The 20990-nt window shown below is 40.2% G+C and overlaps 1 protein-coding gene across 1 annotated transcript; it reads left to right on the forward strand.

Annotated features, from left to right (window-relative positions):
* Positions 1 to 4644: 4644 nt before the first annotated feature.
* Positions 4645 to 20416, forward strand: cdh15 (cadherin 15). The gene is made up of 14 exons (XM_022767912.1): positions 4645 to 4695; positions 12677 to 12844; positions 14296 to 14451; positions 14969 to 15113; positions 15484 to 15665; positions 15755 to 15883; positions 16019 to 16201; positions 16689 to 16933; positions 17031 to 17167; positions 17484 to 17714; positions 17846 to 18085; positions 18811 to 18959; positions 19288 to 19479; positions 20086 to 20416. Exons 1-14 carry the CDS (start codon positions 4645 to 4647, stop codon positions 20284 to 20286), a joined length of 2409 nt encoding a protein of 802 aa, XP_022623633.1. The 3' UTR covers positions 20287 to 20416.
* The last annotated feature ends 574 nt before the right edge of the window (positions 20417 to 20990 follow it).

Below are 20990 nucleotides of genomic sequence, written 5' to 3' on the forward strand. Positions count from 1 at the left end.
GGGACCAGTAGATGTTTCATCCTGTCATTTGTGAAAGTCTAATCAACCTTTAAAGAGGTACTTTGTCTGTTAGAGGAGATTTTTTTCTCATAAGGGAATAAAAGTTTTATTATATTTTCCCCATTAAGGGCTGTTAATTAAATAATGATAATATTCTTCATGTCTTTCTTTTATTCCTTATCTTTATTAAAGTGTGTTTCATGATCAAAAGACATTTAGACAAAGTAATGATGCAAAAATCATCAACAGTAAATTTCCAGATGGTTCACCACTGTACCTGTCACTGGCGTCAGAGATACTGTGTGGAAACCAAGTGCAGGTTTCCTCTGCTTTCCTCCCAATATTCATCATTAATAGTGTTACTGTCTGCCTGGTGAGCCAGACAGCTACCAGGTTTGGTTTCTTATTTCCTGATCAGTGGGGCTCCCAGCCACCTGTGTGTTCAGAAGAATATTTTTTACAGTGACCTTACTACAGCTTCGCTATTACTGCCTCAGTGGGACGCTGCGCGAACAAGCCTTTGAAACGCGTGATCTCATTTCATGGTGTTCTACTGGGTCTGATAGTCCTTAGTAATTCAAAGTTGACACTGAGGTGCAGTGTGCAAATGTTGCATCTGCATGTCATCTTCTTTCCAACAGTATATATAATCAACTTGCATATTTTTGAAGTTCATGTGTTTGTAATATCTATCAATATGCAATTTCTTTGAACTGTCCACTGACACGGCAAATAACTCTATTAATAGCCTAATTTGTAATAGGCTAGGTCTTCCTTCCTTCTGGCCTTCTGGCTATCTATCGCTTTGGCTATGAAGAACATCAATATCAACAACGCTGTAGCCATGCAGCTCATATTTCAAATAAAATTCATTTAAATGGTTTTAAACAAGATTTTTTTTCCCACAGTCTTTATATAGCAGCAAAGGATACAAAATCATGAATACAGTCATTTAGGGTGTTCTTAAAGCTGCTCTAATTGATATTTCAAAATTGGATCAAATGTGTAAAAGTGTAGCGTGAAAGGCATCACTCATAATAATTAACTCACAAGTTTGATTAATAGCTCACTGTAAGGGAAAAAAATCTCTCTTCTGTTATCTAACTTATTGAAGAAAGAATTCTTTAACCCCATAGGTGAAATCAGGCGAAAGTGCTCTTTAATATCTGTTTTCACGTGTACACGGAGAAATGACGCTGTGCAGGGCATTCTCTCTTCTAGCCTTCGCTCAGCGCCTTCTGGCAAAGATGCAAAACACCAAAACAGACAGTTACCCAATAGGCTAAGTTGGACCCTTTCACTGGAACACTCTTATCCAAACATTTCACAAAATCTGTGTTCTGCAACATTAATAATTTCAACAATCCGGGCAACAGTAAACAACAACAAAGGACAATGTCCTCGCCGAGTCTTCTCGCTTGCATGAATATCAGATTGATAACACTCTTAACCTGAACAACAAGTCGCACAATGAACTCCCCACGAAGACAAAACACATCTGTTCCATCACAACATCATAATTTCCCTCACATCACTCTGCAGATTTAGATGTGTAACTAATATTTAACAGAGACTGCATGCTTGTCCACTCTTTCTCATTTGATGCAAGCTGTTCCTCCCACCAACAGCTGGCAGCAGAGCTCTGTCTCTGAATCTGTAGAAAACACTTTGAGCCAGATTTTAATTGGTTCAACTTTTAAACCTTATCTTTACTTTTGGACCTAGTCGTATTTATAAGGAACGCACCTGAACAGGTTTCACACAGAACATTCATTGTGACTACTCAATGGAGAAGCGACATTCTTCCAGAACCACATAGAATATCTGCATGCACTCTGGTATGGGATCCTGTTGTTAGGGAATTGTGTGTGTGGGGGTGGGGGTGGGGGTGGAGGAAGCGAAACATCAGTGTGGCTCCTGCCAACTGCCTCTGCCTGAAATGACAGAGACAGGTGCTGTAAAATCTCCCCTTTATACCAGAACTCTCACACACACTCACATTCGTGAACACACTGACGCATGGAAGCATGCAGACACCCATTCAGGACGCACAGTCAGCCTGCCAACACACGCACTTATTCTCGCTGCTCTACTTTCTAGCATGAGAGTCTCTCAACTGTATCCACAGTATGTCTGTCTCATTTGTAACTATACATTCGTAACACACAGAGTTTCATTTGTGTAGTGGTATTTAATGTCCAAGATAGTCATCACTTTTGGTTTCCAACAGGAATAGGTGTCTGACCTGCAAGCAGAGGAGTGTCTGTGGTGAGAGAGAAGCCAAGAGTTGTTTACTTTGTAAAGATCCGTATCGACCGTTGACCTGTGAGCAGACTTGCTGAGCGCATGTTGATGAGTGTTCAAAGTGGTGTGGAGCAGATCTGGACTCCATTCACTCCTCGTCTGACCGTCCCATAATGCCAAACACACCATTCCTGCTGGTTGTGTCTCCCACGAGAACATCTAACCAACAAAGCAAACCAACTTCCTCAACTTTTTCCCTCCAAGGTGAACAACCACCTCCTAAAACACTTGTACTTGATCGTTCATGGCAGTGTTTCAGTCAAACTTTAAGCATCACGGACCAGGCGATCTCTGTTTTGACGTCTCCCGTTGAGCACCATACATCTCCATCTTCTGCTTAGACAGAGTGTTCAAAATAGCAGGAGATCAAAGCGTTCTGGCTGAATGTTCTGAATGTGTGAGGGCACAACACACGCTGCACTGGACAGCGAGGTTACGTATGCAACCTTACGACATGAAGGTTGATCTGGACAAGAAGGATTTAAGAAGAAAACGACTTCTAAGCCCTTTAAGACTTAAACAGAAGAGTATGCTGTGCTGTCAAGTGGGCCCTGTACAATACTAGAGATATTTGTATTTCTATTTTCCTTAGTGCGACAGCAGCAGGTGTTAAAAGACTTACAAAGAGATCGGCCTGATCAAACTATTGAATTCATTTTTGTGGCAGTTTTTAGCTCTGGGATTGATGTCATTAGCTGTTTTTCAATTTTCTCAAAAACTGAAAATAGTCCATAGTTGTGACTTATTACCATGGGGTATTAGAGATAGATGTTTGTGTCCAGAGTATCATGTCATAGAGCGATTTGTTTTGGATGTAATTGTAAGTTGTAGAATAGTTCTGTAGGGCTTAAACAGTAATTGATTATTTATTTGACAGAGAAATAATCTTCAGTAATTTTGATAATTAAAGGTGCTATATGTAAGTTTTCTCTGCGGCAGAATGTAGTTTCTTGCCCAGAGTGGATGGTGATGATGATCGCTTGGCAACAGCTTCAGCCATTGTTGTGTTTACAAGACAAGAGGTTATAATACGCCCGCTGAGCAGCTACTTCTTCAGGGCAGACTGGACGCCACAGTGACTCCCTATCGGAAAGTGACGGTGCCAGGCTGAGGCTAGCTGCTAAACAGCTGTTAATGCTAATATTGGCTATGTAGTGATACCAAAAACTTACATTTAGCCCATTTGATTAATTGTTTAATAATAGAGTAATATTTTTCAATGAAAAATGTCAAATTTTCTCTGGTTTCAGCTTCTGTTTCTGCCTTTTATGGTTTATGTAATTGTAAACTAAAAATCTTTAGGTTTTAGGCTGTTGCTCAGACAAAACAATGTCACCTTGACTCCAGGAAACCGTGATCATGATTATTTCACCAATGTCAGGCAATTTATATGCTTAAGCAATTAATTGTAAAAAAAAAAAGAAAAATAATAAATTCATTTGGATGACCTTTTTTTTTTTGGTAGAGACTCCCTCTTAGTTTGGCCATATATGGCCATGGCATTACACTGAGAGTTTCACAACCCCAAATTCCATCAACAGTGTCTTCAATTAGGCCATGTACAGATTACTAGTGTTGCATCTGACTTCACATTGTACCGTCAGTGTCAGTGCTGCCATAGTTCAGTGAATTTGGAATAGCTTTCACCAGAGTTTTCGAGAAGCCAAATGAGTGCTTTGATTTCTTAAAAAAACATTTTAAAACACATTTATTTTTATTGGCATTTTACTGAAATAGTAATTCCACATTTTCTACTTTGTATATGTCCTGATTTCACATATTGTCTTGGCTTTCTTTTCCTTTCTCCCTTTCCTTTATGTCTCTCTGTAAAGAACTATTGTTTTGAAAAGTGTTAAATGAGGTTTACTTCCTTGCTTTCAACTGTTGAAGACACTGTTTCTGTCTACACCACCGACAGCTGCTCTGCCTCTCTCTTCATCCTTCTCTCTCTCTCTCTCTCTCTCTCTCTCTTTCTTTCTCTCCCTCTCTCATTGGGTTTGTGAGTGACAGCACATGTGCTGGGGTACTTGGGAGGGACGCTGCTGAAATTCTAACCCCCCTACCCCGCGACTGTGAGACATACCCCTGCTATGGACAGGGAGGAGCTGTGAGAGACAGACGCTGGGAGAGGGAAGCAGGGAGAGAGACAGAGAGAGGGAGAGAGACGGCAAGAGCAAGAGGACAGAGAGAGGGAAAGAGGGGGACAGAATTCAGGGTTGGAGAGTCGGGCCTTTTCGCCCTGTGTAGCCATTCAGGAGCCCAGTTCTCAGCGGGGGAGCCTCAGATCTTTTAGTCATCAGTGGTCTATTCATACTGAGTTTCTGAGTGCAGGTACTGAGGATGGCGGTACAGATGTTGATGGTGTGTTTGCTGGGTGTTCTGCTTTGTCAGGTAAGTAAAAGTCACTCCCTCTTCATTGTTGATGCTCAAAAAAACAAACAAAGAAAGAAAATACAAGTATGTTGATGTATTTGAGCATTGAAGTACTTCTGTGTTTGCTTTCTGTTGAATCCAGTGTGAGCTTGTTTGTCACAGACTCAGTGGATGAAAGGAGAGGAGGGGGAAAAAAAGTTAAAGTTGTCCTTACCGAGTTGATTGCTGTGACTAGTGGCAGTTTTGTGGTTTGTCTTCCGCTGATGGTTTAGTTTAACAGTTGACTTAATAATTATAAATATTTTTATTATACAAAAGTTATAAAAAGAACTTAGACCACAGGTGCATGAGCAATGGCGCTAGTGGAGGAGGTATATCCCTCTTCGTTCTCTGATTTCTATAAAATGTTAATAGCAAGTAATTGGATTTCATAGGCTGCTGTAAAGGTACTCAATTTGCACCGAGCTGCACCGTGTGACACTGCCCCCCTCTCTTCCCCTGCTGTGTGGATCTAGATTCAGCCTACCCCCAATTTTTAGCTCACTACTTCTCACTTCCTGCCCCTTCAGAGAGTGATCTTGTTTAGAGAATGACCTTTAGATACCCCGCTCCTCAGATACACAGTTTATGTTTTTACCTGAGTGATGCCATCAACCAAACATCAACTAGTTCTCATCAACAGAGGCACTCACACTGGCTCTGCAATCAGAGGTTGTGGCTGATCTAAACAATTCATCCTGCTCGGAAGGAGGATGATGAAGCTTTTTGAGGAGGACGAGACTCCAGATGTGAACAGAGGGCTCAGGGCATCATTAGTAGCCCCTGTCAGCAGACGCCATTATGAGATCTAAAATGGATGACAATGTAAACTGACATATTACCAACAGCACTTCCAACCGCCATCAGTCTTTCCCTCTGTTTGGAGTAGTAATGCAGCCCAGGTTGGGCAGGGTGAGTGAGTGGGCCTTGTGTGATTCTTGTTATGATGTGCCCTATAATTCATTGTGAAGTGTCTCTGACCGTGTGAGTTGTTTAATGTCTTTATGGTGAATCTGTGCTATTTTGGTGGTTCATTTCCATATTCCACAGCTAATTGATTGTGGAGAAAATCACTGACAACATAAGGTGTCTCCTTTTGAACATAGATCACTGACACAGACGTGGGGAAAACCAGTTCGTTACAGTGAGGCCTCAGTGTGTAGTGACATTACACAAAAGATATTTTGGTCAAATCCTCAGGACCTCAGTAATAATTGTATTTATATGAAGATAAATAAATAATCCTGTGAATGATTTGAAAGAGCTGTAAACCCTGAAGCATGACCTGTGAGGTGCAGGATCTCAGTCCTCAGCCTTGATGCAGATATCAGAGAACTTCTACTTAAACTCTGCAGGGGTTAAACATGGGGTTAAATTCCACCTTCAAATGCCAGAAGTGTTAAAAGTCCAAGAAGGGCGATTACCAAATAACAAAAAGTGTCTTATTCAGTTTGTTTACTGTGTTGCAGATTTCATTAAATGGAAACAGTCTGCCTCACCAAAGATCTGTCTTTTGAATATGAAATACTAACCCAGAGGAGGCTTGAAAGGTGCCTCTGAAAAGTTTATAGCTGACTCCTTCACATGAAACAGCAGCTTTAGTGGACTGCAATTGTAATTCAACATCAAGACGGAGGAAAAATAAACATCAAAATATCTCCAATCACTCCAAACAAATACTACTTTACCAATGACAATACTGAACACACTGAACACAAACATCACTGAATGAAGTGGGTTATACTTTAAGTTGGTTTGAGAAGGTTCTACGAAGGTTTTGATAGTTTTAGTTCATTGCAATACAATCCATTGGAGCTGCAGTGAATCCAGATTGACTACACTTACTATCCTTCTCTAAGAAACAAGCTGTAAACTTTTTAAAGCCACGTTCAAGGCGTAGAAAATGGCTGAAGATTCAAAAGCTACATTTTTGGTGGTTTATTCCTTTAATGAGTGAATCTACATCAGTAATACAGGCCGTTTACAGAATCTTCAGTTGCTATTTCTCTATGTTGGAAGAGGAAAAATTGCTATGTGCTGAACAACAAGTGCTAAAAGCTCACATATGAAAAATAGACAAACAAAAGAAATTATTTGTTGAATTATTTTTGTAAGCAAACCATAGACCTGATATATTATGTGATGAATCACGACACACAATGCACACATTTTCTTTCTACAATGATTCCCAGAGGTGGCTGTTCCTGAAGTAAAACAAAAAGAAATTCGTCATGAATTCTAATAAATAAATAATCTGAATGAAATGAATTTAACCATCAGCAGCTGTCAGTCCAATCCAGACGCTTTGATCAGTGTCACCTGATAGCTTTCTCTAGTGCTTCAGTTGTGCTCTTTTAATTTTCAGTAAGCTGGTGTTTGAGCTTGTTTTGAACTGGAGAGTGTTCAGGCCCGCTGTGGTGGATGTATGTTGTGGCGAGGAGTGGGCAGCTGCCACAGCTGTTCCCAGATGCATACGTGATGCCATTTGTCCCGCTCTGTAATCCCCCTTGCAGTAAGAGGAGTGGGCCACTTCTGGACCATGAAATCGGGTACAAATCAAGAGACTGTAGCAGCGGCCAGTTGGCGCTGAGGTCTCACTCATCGGAAACAATCAGTCAGAGGGTTCAGTCTGAATCACAGGTCCTGCTGGGCGTGGATACCTGCAGGCTGTTTTACACTGACTAGGGTTTCAGATGGAGCAAAGGGTAGAGAGACAACTTCCAGATCATAAAAGCTGGTTCACTGAACAGTGAAGTCCTTTCCTTGTGGCTTTTTTTGGCATCAGTGTTTTTTACAGACTCAGACATGGAAGACCAAATGGTGACAGCTTGCTACTTAATAAGTTAATAAGATGCATAAAAACCATTCTTTAATTACCACAAAAGACCTCAACACATTATATACAGAGCATTTCTATACAATTATTTGTACAAATTATTTTTGAATTTCAATTGTTTGTTGAATTTTTATTTGTTCCTATTACTATCTGAAATGTTTTTTTCATTTTTGTATTACATATTCTATTTTCCTACATCTAGTTCTTATTGTACCTACATTGTGTGAAATATTCAAAGTCTTCATTGGTAATAATTTTGCACGTCTACTACAAATTCAGTTTGATATCGTTATTATCTGTGGAAACTTTGGACTTTCTACCAAATACTGCAGGTTTTAGGGCTGTTAATGTTTCTCCCACCAGCATGAGTTTGCAACGATGCACCCACCACCAATGGATCCATCAAAGTTTAAGAGTTCTGTTTTTGTTCAGGTGTATTCTCATTAACAGAACCAAAACACAATGTATAGGGCTTCTATGCTGGGAAATAATAGGAGTATAACAGTTCATCTGGTCCTGGTATCACTGTGTTAATTGTAGTTATCAGATGACATTGTTTTGCTGAGGGTTTTTTTTCAGCAACTCCATGTTTATGTCCTTATTGAGTTCTCCCCTTAGTCTTGGTTTAATGTTAGAACCGTGCTCAGCATTCCTAGATCAGACATCTGCTACAAGGGAGACACACACTTGTTGTGGCACCATAAATAGGGTGTCCATGCCCATGCCGGGCAGTCATGACTAAGCAAAGAGTAGGCGTGTGGGACCAGTATTGTTGGTGACTGACTGGTTGAATGTCTGTGCCTGAGGACCAGTAACAGAAGTGACCAGGGGGACACCTGTGCGACCTCTAGCCCTGTGGCCGTAGGGACTGTCAGCCATGCAACAGACACATTTCCTCTCGGGTGCATAGTTTTTGCTTGAGTTATTTGCACAACTGTCCCACTCACACACACTCATGGAGAGGAGACACTCAGGCAAATAGAGATTTAGTACAGAAACAAATACATACTTCTCTACATAGCTACAGTGAGCGCTCTCTGTGCTTTTCTAAAAAATTGAAATGCTACAAAATGGCAAATAGCATTTTTGTCAAATGTAATGGTAAGTGTGGTATGATTTGTCACAGTTACATTTATTATTATTTTTTTCACATTTCTCCACATTTGTACCGTTGTGTGAACATGCCACACACCCCATACTATTACCATAATCTTGTAACATCAATCAAAATATCAACCGATGTTAATGGTTTGCAACACATAATAGGCGTTTGCATTGCTAGGGAAACTAAGATAGTTTATAGGCACGCATAGAAAGGCAACTGTAATGGCTTATGAATGCGTGTCCAAGAAGTAATTCATTTGTACCAGTGGCAATACTTGGAAGGTGGACAGCTCCGATGGCTTTGTGAATGAATGTCTGAGATTTAAAACATTTGCAGCCGTAGCAAAAGAGGCAAAGCAATTTTACAGTTATCAACACATGGTGAATGTTCATGTGTGTGTGTGTGTGTGTGTGTGTGTGTTTGTGTGTGTGTGTGTGTGTGTGTGTGTGTGTGTGTGTGTGTGTGTGTGTGTGTGTGTGTTTTTGTTTACAGTCTTACACTATATGTTTGAGTCTAGCTGCTGATATGTGACCCCTGCATATCATCTCTTTCTGACAAGTTTGGATAACAGCAAGTTGTTCTGTTGTTACTATAAATGACAATGTTAAGATGCTACTAATCAGACCAATGCTTTGTGTTTTCGTGTTAGCTTTTCATTAATACAACTGTGACATTCTTACAGGGTTGTCTTTAAGTATGGCAAGTGTGCATATTTTTACCAAATCTTTTGCAAATCATCTCCAAGAGATGAGGCAGATTGAAAATCTAGCTCTTTATATAGACTATGATACAGTAGGTCCATTAGTGCACTTCTTTTTTTTTTTCTTTTTTTTTTTTTAAAGAATACCAAGTACAATGTGACAGTACACTTTTGTTCTCCAAAGCCAACATCACGGTGGTAGAATCAAACTTTCTCGAACTCAGTAAACACTCCTCAGCAGCAGAGTGCTTAATGGTTCTTGCTGTGAGGGCATATCATCCCCAAACAAGCTGTCCATACTTCTGTGAGGGCTTGAGGTGAAAGGCCAAGTTGTAAAAGTATCTGGGAAAAGCCTCTAAAACAGTTAATCTGCGTGTGGTGTCATCACTCAGCCTGACAGAAAAAGAACTCATTGGTCTAATTGGTAACATGACACTTTGGTGTTACCACATCAAGGTCTGGTAAAAACATTATAACAGTGGCAGATACTTGGTGGAGACAAAACACAGTTGTTTTAAGTTCTGATTAAAGGGACAGGACATGACAATGATATAGGGGGTGTGAAAAGGAAGTGTCCAGAATAACACATGTTGTAAGCTTTTCTGACTCTCTCTTAATGTTATATATTCAGGAAAAGGTCAAATTAGTCTATCAAACCAAAAACTTTACTACTTTACACGCCTCTTTATTCATCAAACATTTTCAGATTTCTTGCATTCATCACGGTGGTGTCTGAGATTCTTTCCAGTTTCCTCATACTGTATCCTATATAGTTCATTGATCAATTGTGTAATGTATAGATTGATGACCATTGATAATGAATACACAAAACAACTATACCACAGTATTTACTCCTAGTGCATACAGTACAGAAATTTACAAAACCAATGTAAGTGATCATAAATACAAAACATTCAATATTATAGTTTATAAAATGCAATCTTTCATCTTTAACCATTAGTGGGCAAAACGGTTGAATGTACAATTTTAGCCTTGCTAGCGGCATGTTGGTCTGTCAGTTAGCTGGTCAGTCAGTCTGTCACTCCACCTCTATGGTCGAGACTGAAATATCTATTGGATGGACTGAGACGACATCTTGTACAAACATTCATAATCCCCAGATAATAAATCTCACTGACTTTAATGGTCGCCTGACTTTTCCTGTAGCAACACCAGCGGGGTGGCTTTTTTTTTTATTTTTATTTTTTTATATCTCAACACCCATCGGATGGATAGCCATGAAATTAGGTACAGATATCCATGATGCCCAGACAATGTGTGATGGTAATCCCCTGACTTTTCCCGTTGTGTATCCCCGAAGGTGAAACTTTCACTTGGAGAATACCTCAACATCTACAAGATGGATTAGCACATGGTCTCATGGGTCTCAAATGATGTATCCTACCGACTTTAGTGATCCTCTGACTACGATGAGGTTTACAATTGTGGCTTTGAGTGAAATGTCCTGACTAAATATCAACTGTAATAACTTTGGTGATCCATTAACCTTTCTAGTACCATCATAAGGTCAAACATTTTAGTCCAATACTTTTGCTTATGAAGAAATACCTTTTAATACTAGTAACATCATCCATCCATCAACCATCATCCTCAACTTTGTATGGTATAATCATGTTTCATTTATCTCTTCATGTTTACGGATTACCCTAACTAATTTCAAAGTCAATCAATGGTCAACCTGTACACATTCGTCATTTTAACTAAAAGTCCTATTGTTCATTTGGGGAATTTAATGTAGTAAAAAAAAAATAGTTGTGCGATGTGTTTTTAGGTTCAAAGAAACTGCATTGAAGCTGGTCTGCGCCTCGCTGTGTGTGCATTCTCAAAGTTAAAAAAGGTGTTCATGAGTCTACAAATCAGTCAAACTTAGAAAGTGCTATATTTGGAAATACAGCTGTGATGCAGCTGTTATTGACTTTGAGGTTAAGTGACAATACAGAATGTGTGCTATGCCAGTGGAGGTTTGAGAGCTCATATATGCATAAGTCTTAAATTTGGTAGTGGTTGTAGATAGCTATCAGGATGAATTTGTGTGGGAGACATGCCCTGCTGGAATGCGAGTATAAACATCTCTCTGTGAGTGTGTGGATGACGACGGCTACAAAAAGTTAAATTGGTAGGGGTCAAGAATATAGAACAGTCTAAGATTAGCCTGCCCTCTGACTCGGCCTGCAGATGCCCTCCATGGTTGCCATTCCTCCCCGTACTGTCCAGCAGCGTGCCAGAGGATCAGAATATCAGATCACCCACCCCAGAGGCAGGGCAGGGATCACAGGCCATTCACAAAATATTCATATCCACTGATTCATTATTTAACTAATTTAGTTATGGCTCACTTAAAAATCTATGAAAACAGATTATTCATCAATATTCAGTTAAATCTTACATTTATTTCTGGTTCTGAGGACTATGTCTGTGAGCTGTTTAACATATGGGATGTGAATTCCCTCAGAGGAGGAAGCAGCTTACGGAAATGTGTATATATGCTCAAGCGTGGGTTGGTGTTTTGTTGATGACATGTATATCTGTGTATGCGTGTGTGTGTGTGTGAGAAAGCCTGGATATGAGTGTGTCTGTGGAATTCCTTCAGCAGAGCAGATCCGTAAGGTGACCCCAAACTCCCAGTCAGGTGCAGAGCTAAGCATAAAGGGGAATTTGTGAGTGTGAGTGGGAATGCGGGTGGGAAAGCACAGGATCTAAATCCATAGTCGACAGCTGTTGTGTGAGTGTGAGAACCCCACAAATGTGTGTGTGTGTGTGTGTGTGTGTGTGTGTGTGTGTGTGTGTGTGTTTGTGTGAACGTGTTGAAGACAGCAATGTGGTGAAGGAGGGTTTGTGAAATGACCATGAGTGTTTGTGTTTCCTCATCCTGAGTTGAATTTGCACCCAGATCAAAGGAAGCTGACAAAGACAAGTCTTAGTGAGTGAAACCTGAAGCTGCGGCCCTTCATCCCTTCTGCCCTGGACAATCCCATGGATTTCACATTACAGCACTACAAGCTAGCATACAGCCATTCCATCAGGCCATTGGGAGTGTTATAGCACTGTGGGATACACTTGAACTTGTTTTAAACAGCTGCAAATATCTATATAATGACTGAATATAATAATGACATGATTTGTGTTTTCCATGAGGGAGAATGTCTGGAATACACTTCATGTGATCTGACATACATTATACCTCCATATCTGATTATAACACTCATGTGATGTGTCTTAATGTTTAATTAATGTTTAATTAAACACATATTCCTGTGACTCGCTTCTGTGATTCTCATGCTATAGTTGTTTCCTACAGGTGTGGAGCTCTGCAGAACCTCATCGCAATGAAGAAGAGCTGCATCCTCAGGTCCTTCACCCCTGGAGAAACCAAGGCAAGGGAATGGTCAGGGTGAAGAGGGACTGGATCATCCCTCCAATCAGAGTGCTGGAGAATAGCAAGCAGGTTCCTGAAAACCTTGTCCAGGTAAAAAAAAAAAATTGAATTATAGTTTTTCACATGAGACCTTCATCAGTGTATAACTGCCGTATAATTTCTGGTATAAAAGGATAGGTTCACAATATTTCAAGTCTGTCTAAGAAAAAATGTCGGGTGGCCATATGTATAGTAGGTTACATTGAAACTAGTTTGCTGTAAATGTTCCTTCTGTTCCTACTGTTCAGTAACAGATCGTTTCCAATTCCATTTTCAAATGTTAAGTGACTAAATCCACATAGTCCTTGCTCTGTGCCAAATGTATAAAAAGTTTATCTGAAGCTAATTTGAGGCTTCAGCAGTCTGACTCTTTTAAGTAGAAAATTCACTCTTTTTATTAATATGCCTCCATTGCAGCACAAGAGGGAAACACTCTCTGGGCAAGAGCAAGTGCCTCTTACCACATAGATCATATACAAAAGGCAGATTTACAACTCAAATTATTTTTTAAATCTTCCAAACAATGGGTCCGTGATTTCAGACAGAGCCAGACAAGGCTTCTTATTTCTAGACAGTGAACATTGGTTTCATTGGCTAACAATTAAGCTAAAGTTATGTCCATGAATTTGTTTAAAACATTGTCTCCAGCTGACTTTTCCATTTTTCCAGCTGACTAGTTGTAAAAGGAGAACTCTTTAAGGTATCTAAAATATGCACCTGATAGGTGTCAAAGACTGAGGCTAAAGCTACATGAGCCAGGCAAAAAGCCAGCAACAGCTGATGATTTGTGTAATGCACTGTTTTTGTAGTACAATGCAGAGCTAGTCATAGAAGGAAAAATGTAAAATCAGACTGTTATTTTTATTCTAACATAACCATGTTTGGCTGCTTCGTTTACATACTTGGAAAAATACTTGGCTACTACAGTAAGTTAGCACTTAACTAGACATGCCAATATTTGCAGCTTACATTGGAGCAGACTAACACGCTATTTCATTAATTTCTTACACAGTCACTCTTCTTTGGTTTTGGAAAGGTTATCCCTCTTACTTAGGTTTAGTAAGAGAGTTTCTGGGGTTTAGCTAATGGTAAATTGCAGCTGGGGAAGAAGGGGGGGGGGGGGTTTAAGTAATCACAGCACTATTGATTGTAATTCTTCATCACAGATAGCACAGACCAGTGTTTAAAAGACATGTGAAATGTAAATGTTGTGTTTAGGCTGTTAGACTTATGACCAGTTAGTATATACTGTACAAGGAAAAATATTGAATCAATTTTATAAAGTTATGAACATGCTGCACAGGCAATATGTCAAAGAAAGTGAACACAAAATGCATAAAATGTTAGTTCAGAATCTTATTTCCTGCTATATGTCAAAGGCCTGGCTCACTTTGAACACTGTCAACATACACACATCTGGTGTTGCGACATCTGGTTTTGAACCCCCCCCCCTTCCCATGAGGTTGTAACAATCATCAGCTTTATCTTCTGTCTCTTTCTAGATCAAATCGGACAAAATCTTCACAGGTGAGGTGATCTACAAGTTAGAGGGACCAGGCGTGGACCAGGATCCCAAGAATCTGTTTGAGATAGACGATAAAACAGGAGTGATCCGGAGCAAGCGGCCACTGGACAGAGAGAAATACAACAGCTTCACAGTAAGAGAGCATTTATTGGTGTAACAGTTTAAATCACCCAGACACTTGAAATGTCTTTTAAAGCCCAATCAAATGAAGGTACTTAACACAAGACACAAGGCAATCAAAGAGACCTTGCCCACATGTTTCAAAGTGTGGGTCCATGTTTTTGTCTTAAAGCATATATCAGTGTCTCAGACACTAGCACAAACAGCCAGAGGTCAGTTTCCAAGGGCCTTTATGGGCATCTTGGGAGAGACTTCAGAATGCTTCACACCAGATGACTTGTGATGTAACCCATGATGTTGAACCATACATCCTGCACATTTCTTTCTGCCACTTCCAGCAGTATGTTGTGTGCACATACCACAAATACCCACAGCCATCTCGAGTGGCCTGTTGGACGTTTCCTTCATGAAATGCATCAGATTTGTGGTATTTGATAGTAAGAAACAACAATCTCATGAATGCAGTTTTTATTAAGAAACATTTGTCTGTTGTCTGTATCTTTTTGTGTGTTTTGTGTGCGTGTGTGTAGCTGAAAGCTTTTGCACTGTCCCCCAGTGGAGAGAGACTAGAGAATCCCACCACCATAGAGATCGTGGTGCTGGATCAGAACGACAACAGACCTGCCTTCTCCCAGAGCCAGTTTGTTGGCACTGTCTCTGAGTTCTCGGTCCCAGGTACATCCTATTGCATTGCTAACTTTTAATTTTCCTATCTTCTTGATAATGTTCCAAAACCCCATCTTGTATTTACTTCCTGGAGTAGCTTCAGTTTATAAAGTAGCTTTGAATGGAGTATAACACTTTTGTCATCCTGCTTGATAACAGTCTGGTTTGTGTGTCAGTGAAACTACAGTATACCGTATAACAATTTAAAACTGCTATAATTTGTGACTTAAAATAAATAGTTTCCACGTAGAGGCACATTGTCTTTCCACTTTTGGTAGTAAGAGGAAGGTTTAAGACTTGTTTGGTGAGGTCCTTCAGTCTCGTCACACACATAATGTCATATAGAAGGGACTCATACTGACTGATTTATTTTTGATAGGCACATCAGTGATGTCAGTTTCAGCCACCGATGCAGATGACCCGATGACAGAAAACGCATATCTGAGCTACTCTATCATCAGCCAGGAGAGCATTCCTGCCAACGCTGTTACCAAGACCATGTTTGGTATTAACAACGAGACAGGAGCCATCTACACAAGGGATGTAGGCCTGGACAGAGAGGTAAAATGCAGGTTGAGGTTAAGATGCAGATTTTTGCAGATCATTATATTAATTTTAATTTCATTAAAATGTACTGAATTCTGTTTTAGGTGGTGAAAGGTTTCAGATTAAAACTACAGGTTGCTGATATGGGGGGCATGGGACTAACCGGTGAAGGTGAAGCAATCATACATGTATCTGATATCAACAACCACGCCCCACAGTTTAGCCCTGCCTCGGTGAGTCTCAGACAACAGTTTAAGAAACAAGATATTTTCAATTGTTATTTAAAACATTTATTAAGTGGTTAATCCAATTAATTATATATCACGACATTCAATCCTTTGATCTGTGCTTTATATGTGTGCATGTAGTACAGTATGACAGCAGTGGAGAACAGGCAGGACTATGAGATTGGCCGGGTGAATGTGACAGACAGAGACGATCGTGGAACAGGAAACTGGGAGGCCAAATACGTCATTTCCAATGATCTCAGCGGCAACTTTGCCATCACTACAGATCCTGCCACCAACCAGGGTGTTCTGACAGTGGTGAAGGTACAGTTAGCGGGAGGAGTGTGAGGGAGGGGTTGTGGTCATTTTTGGGTATCCATCACACATTCACACATCACATATTCATTGTGTGATCAAACGTTCGTTCAAACGGACTCATGTCATGTACCCAAAGTCACACTGACAAATTTAAATCGATAACGAAACAAATGATTGATTTATGATTTGTTCTGGGGCCCAGGAATAACATGGATTTTCCAAATGGGTGACGTTGCCCTTTAAATTAAAATGTGCATTGAGGCCCGCAGACACAACTCAACAACACTGTTTAGTGTTGGTGGTTTAAACTACAAGTTACCCAGACAAAAGTGCTGAGTTGGCTTTTCCTACATATTATGTGGGGTGGTTAAATAGGTTTTGAATGACTGAAGCCTCTGCCTTTTTTATGCATATAGATGTATATAGTCTATATTATTCAACCACAGCGGGATGTTATTCTTCCACAAACAGTGTGTTCTCTCCTGTATTGCAGCCCCTGGATTATGAGGCAAAGAGTGTGTACAGCCTGATTCTGGCAGTGGAAAACCTCAATACTCTGAGCAACAAGGCTCCCAACCTCCCAGTGAGCACAGCTAAAGTGTTGGTCACGGTCGTGAATGAGAATGAAGCTCCACATTTCAGGGAGGACCCTATACAGATTGTGGTCCCTGAGTCTGTGGTTCCTGGGACACTACTGAAAAGCAATATTGCCTTTGACCCTGATAATTCTGTCCTGAGGTAAGATGCCACAGCAAAACATGAGGAGTATATTCCTGTTTCTAAAAATGCTAGTAAATAATAAAAAAAAAATGCTGCTCTGCTCTCTGTGTGATAGATATGAGATTACCAGAGATCCTGAGAGATGGTTGGACATCAACAGAGATACTGGAGACATTATGGCCAAGAGAACCTTTAACATGCGATCTCCACATGTTAAAAACCACATCTACAATGCTGTTGTGAAGGTTACAGGTCGGTTCATCCACTTATTTTCTCTTTTCTCCTAAAAATTTAATAATACAAAATTTGATCATTTCAACAGTTTGAACGAGTTGCAAGTCGACTTTCATTCAAAAATACAACAATATCTCTGCTTCAAAAACATTCTTGCAAGTTCAATTGTGTTAAAAATGTGAAATTAACCTGTCCCAGCTGTGTTTTCAACCCCTTTAAGAAAAAACATACTAATACAAAATGTAATTTATTTTCTTTGCACTTGCACGTCAACAATGAATAAGATGCTGTATACTTATGCAGCATTGCTGTGTATTCATGTTTACTCCTGTAGACGCTGATGGGGTGTCAACCACAGGCACAGTTGCCATCACACTGAAGGAGACCAATGACTTCCCCCCTCAGCTCTTTCCTTTGAGTGGCTCTGTATGCAGGGATGCAGGCCGGACGAGTTCTGGTCTGGTTGTGACTGCAGTGGATGAAGACCTTCCTCCGCACGCTGCGCCCTTCAGCTTTGATACGGTTGATTATCTGTCAGTCAACTGGACTGTTATTCAAGTCAACTGTAAGAAAAAGAGCATCAAGGGGGGAGGAAGGAGGGGATCTTGTGGATTTGTATAAAGGATGTTCCTGCGACTCTCCTAATATCATACCTTTCTCATTTTCTCGCTTTCTCTATTTTCCTTCCCACCTCAGATACTCATGCCTTGCTTCAGCCCCTCGTAGAGCTGGAGGCAGGAGAGTACGTGGTCACACTGATGGTGTCAGACTCTGGCAGCCCAATTCTGAGTGCTTATGCTCAGGTCAATGTCACTGTGTGTCTCTGTGACTCCTTCGGGGACTGTAAGTCTCAGGTGGGGGCTATCTTAGGCTCCAGTGTGGGAATCAGCTTCATCGCGCTCATTATCATCATGGCCAGTATTGCACTCCTACTGTGTAAGTTATCTTGAACACATCATTCTGTATTAAAAAATCATTTTTAACAACAAGAATGAGGCAAATACAATTCAGATATTTTAAAATTTTTCCGATTAAAAAAAAATCTTAAATTATGTGATATATTCTCTGTCCAAGTGCAATGACCCATCCTGTAAGGTATTGCTTCATGTCAAGGTGTCACTACATCTTATACAACTTAAATTTCTGTTTTGTTTTTTGTTTGTTGTTTTTTTTTATTCACTATCCAGATAATCACTAACTTCTAACGCCATCATCAGTCTGTCTCACAAGCAAAACATGAAATCTATTACAGAAGTCACTGACGAACTCAAAAACCTTTTCTATATCATATTGTGCATTAACAAAAAAATAGATGCAACAATTACCTGATAAAAAAAAGTCTGTGAAAATAATGGAGAGCTATTTTGATTATTGCATATTGTTTTGTAATTTTTCAAGCAAAAATGCCAAACAATATATTGTAAATTTAATCTTTTGGGTGATTGACTGTTGTTCAATAGACATCTGAAGACATCACTTTGGACTTTGAGAGACTGGGATGGACATTTTTCACTATTTTCTGACATTTCAAAGACTAAACAATGAATTCATTAATCAAGAGAATAGTCTTCAGATACACTGATAATGAAAAAAGAAATATTATTTGGAGCCCTATAACTGGAAAAACACTTATCAATTAACACTTGATGAATTGATTGCAGTACTGCTCCTCCTGGCTGTGGCCATCACCACATGTGGGAGACGCCACCACATAAAGAAGGGAACAGGTCTGCTAGTTGGTGAATCAGAAGATGACATCCGTGACAATGTCTTAAACTATGATGAGCAAGGAGGGGGTGAGGAGGATGAGGTAAGGCTACACAGGTCACATGGTGTTTATGGCAGTAGTTAAGTATCGAATTGAAAGTCAAGGGCACAGGTCTGAACGATCCTGTGGTCATGCTAAAATGGATGCTGTTTGTACAATGTGGGTGCAGTATTTGTGGCTCTGGAAAATTTATGAATGGTTTGGGGTTACGAATCTTACTGGTTCTGTTTAACAGTAAGTTAATGGTGTTTAATCGTAACTGATGGTGTATGTGTGTGTAACCACAGTTTCTGATATATTCACTTTTGCTGTTGTGGTTCTTGATGAGACACACCGCCTCAATCTGTAGCTTTTTGCTCTCACTTTGCAGAATGCCTTTAACATCGACATGCTGTGGAATCCCCATGATGCACCTTCAACCCCGGTGTCCTACTACCCAGGGTCTGGTGTTCCTCGGGGCAAGCAGCCCCTCAGGAAGGATGCCCCGCAAAACCTGCCCTCCCCCACCTACCCACGGAGGCCTCCCGCGGATCCCACTGACATTGAGGACTACATCAATGATGTGAGAGGCCTCTGCTGCGAAATTCATGACAAACGGCCCGAACCATAATCTAAAGTTATACAAAAGAGGACAGGGACGGGAACAGGAAAGACAGGAACTTACTATCAGTCCTAAAGTTGTTGACTGGCTTTCATGTTCTCTGATGCTTTAAAAGGCTTGTTTAGACCTGTAATGATAAAACATGCCTTTATTCTCAGTGCTGAGTGATTAAGAATAACACCCAAATGCTTAGCATCTATTATCCTCTATCTGTAACTGTCTTATCTTTGACTGATGTCCAATATTGTCTTTTTAGGAGAATACCAGCTATAAATAATAACTTAAATTACATTTTTTGGAATAAAAAACATGCAGGTCTTTTCAGCCCTGACTGGTCTGTACAGGTCCTCCTCTTTGGCTGCAGGTATAACCTCCACCAATCAGATGATAGAGCAAAAGCTTCTATGTATCCTGAGGTGCCAAGAATGTGATGTGTCTACAGTGTCACAGAGTACCAGTGTGATGGCACAATGTCCCGTGACAACATGGTGGCATGTCCATTTAGATTCCCTGGACATTTGCTTTACACTTACCAACCTAAAAAACTTGCAATTCTTCTTTCCTCAGGGCCTAGAGGCTGCAGACAACGATCCGAACGTGCCTCCGTATGACACAGCCCTGATCTATGACTATGAGGGAGAGGGTTCACTGGCAGGCAGCCTCAGCTCCATTGCTTCAGGTAGCTCTGATGGAGACCAGGACTACGACTACCTCAGCGACTGGGGACCACGCTTTAAGAAACTGGCCAACATGTATGATCCACGTTAAGGTGGGAGGCACCCCCCTCAGAAAGAAGAGTCACCACCAGTTAGGGACACAGATCATGCCTCGGGTGCATTTCTGGACACATTTGAAGAGATTTTAGAAATTTGAAGTGTGCAAAGGAAAAATAAAGGCTATGCAAAACCACGGGACTTTAATCTAATGTGCTTTAGGTTTTATCGAGGATCATTTGGACACAGCTGAAAAAATGGCTCACTCCAGAGTTTTGTGAGTAGCTCAGGAAAAGTAAATGAGACAGAAAAATGGTGTGTTGACGTGATCAGCCACAGGGAAAGGAGCTGTGCATGTGACAAGGCAAACAGAATGTGTGTTGAAATGTGTGTCCACGTCTGGTTTTGTCTATCCTCAGACTTGGATTTCTCAATAATGATGCATACAACAAGCCTGAGGTATATAAAAGAATCTTTTAAATGTATTTCTTTTTTATATACGTGATTGTTTTATAAGATGAATTTGCTTTGATATTGATTTTGTTTGTTCTTGTTTTGATCAAAAATCCTCCATTCCAGCATCTGATTAACTTTTTGCAAGCCCTGCAGCAAAAATGATTACTCAACGAAACATACTGTACCACACAATATTCTGCAAATTGTTTGGAGGTGAAAACTTTGAATTATGTGTTCTTTTTTTAAATATGTTTATTGAATTTAGATTTTACTGGTGTCTACAGAATAAATGTAAATCTTTTA

Source organism: Seriola dumerili, unplaced genomic scaffold (genome assembly GCF_002260705.1).
Source record: "Seriola dumerili isolate Sdu_G_001 unplaced genomic scaffold, Sdu_1.0 BDQW01001299.1, whole genome shotgun sequence".
NCBI lineage: Eukaryota > Metazoa > Chordata > Actinopteri > Carangiformes > Carangidae > Seriola > Seriola dumerili.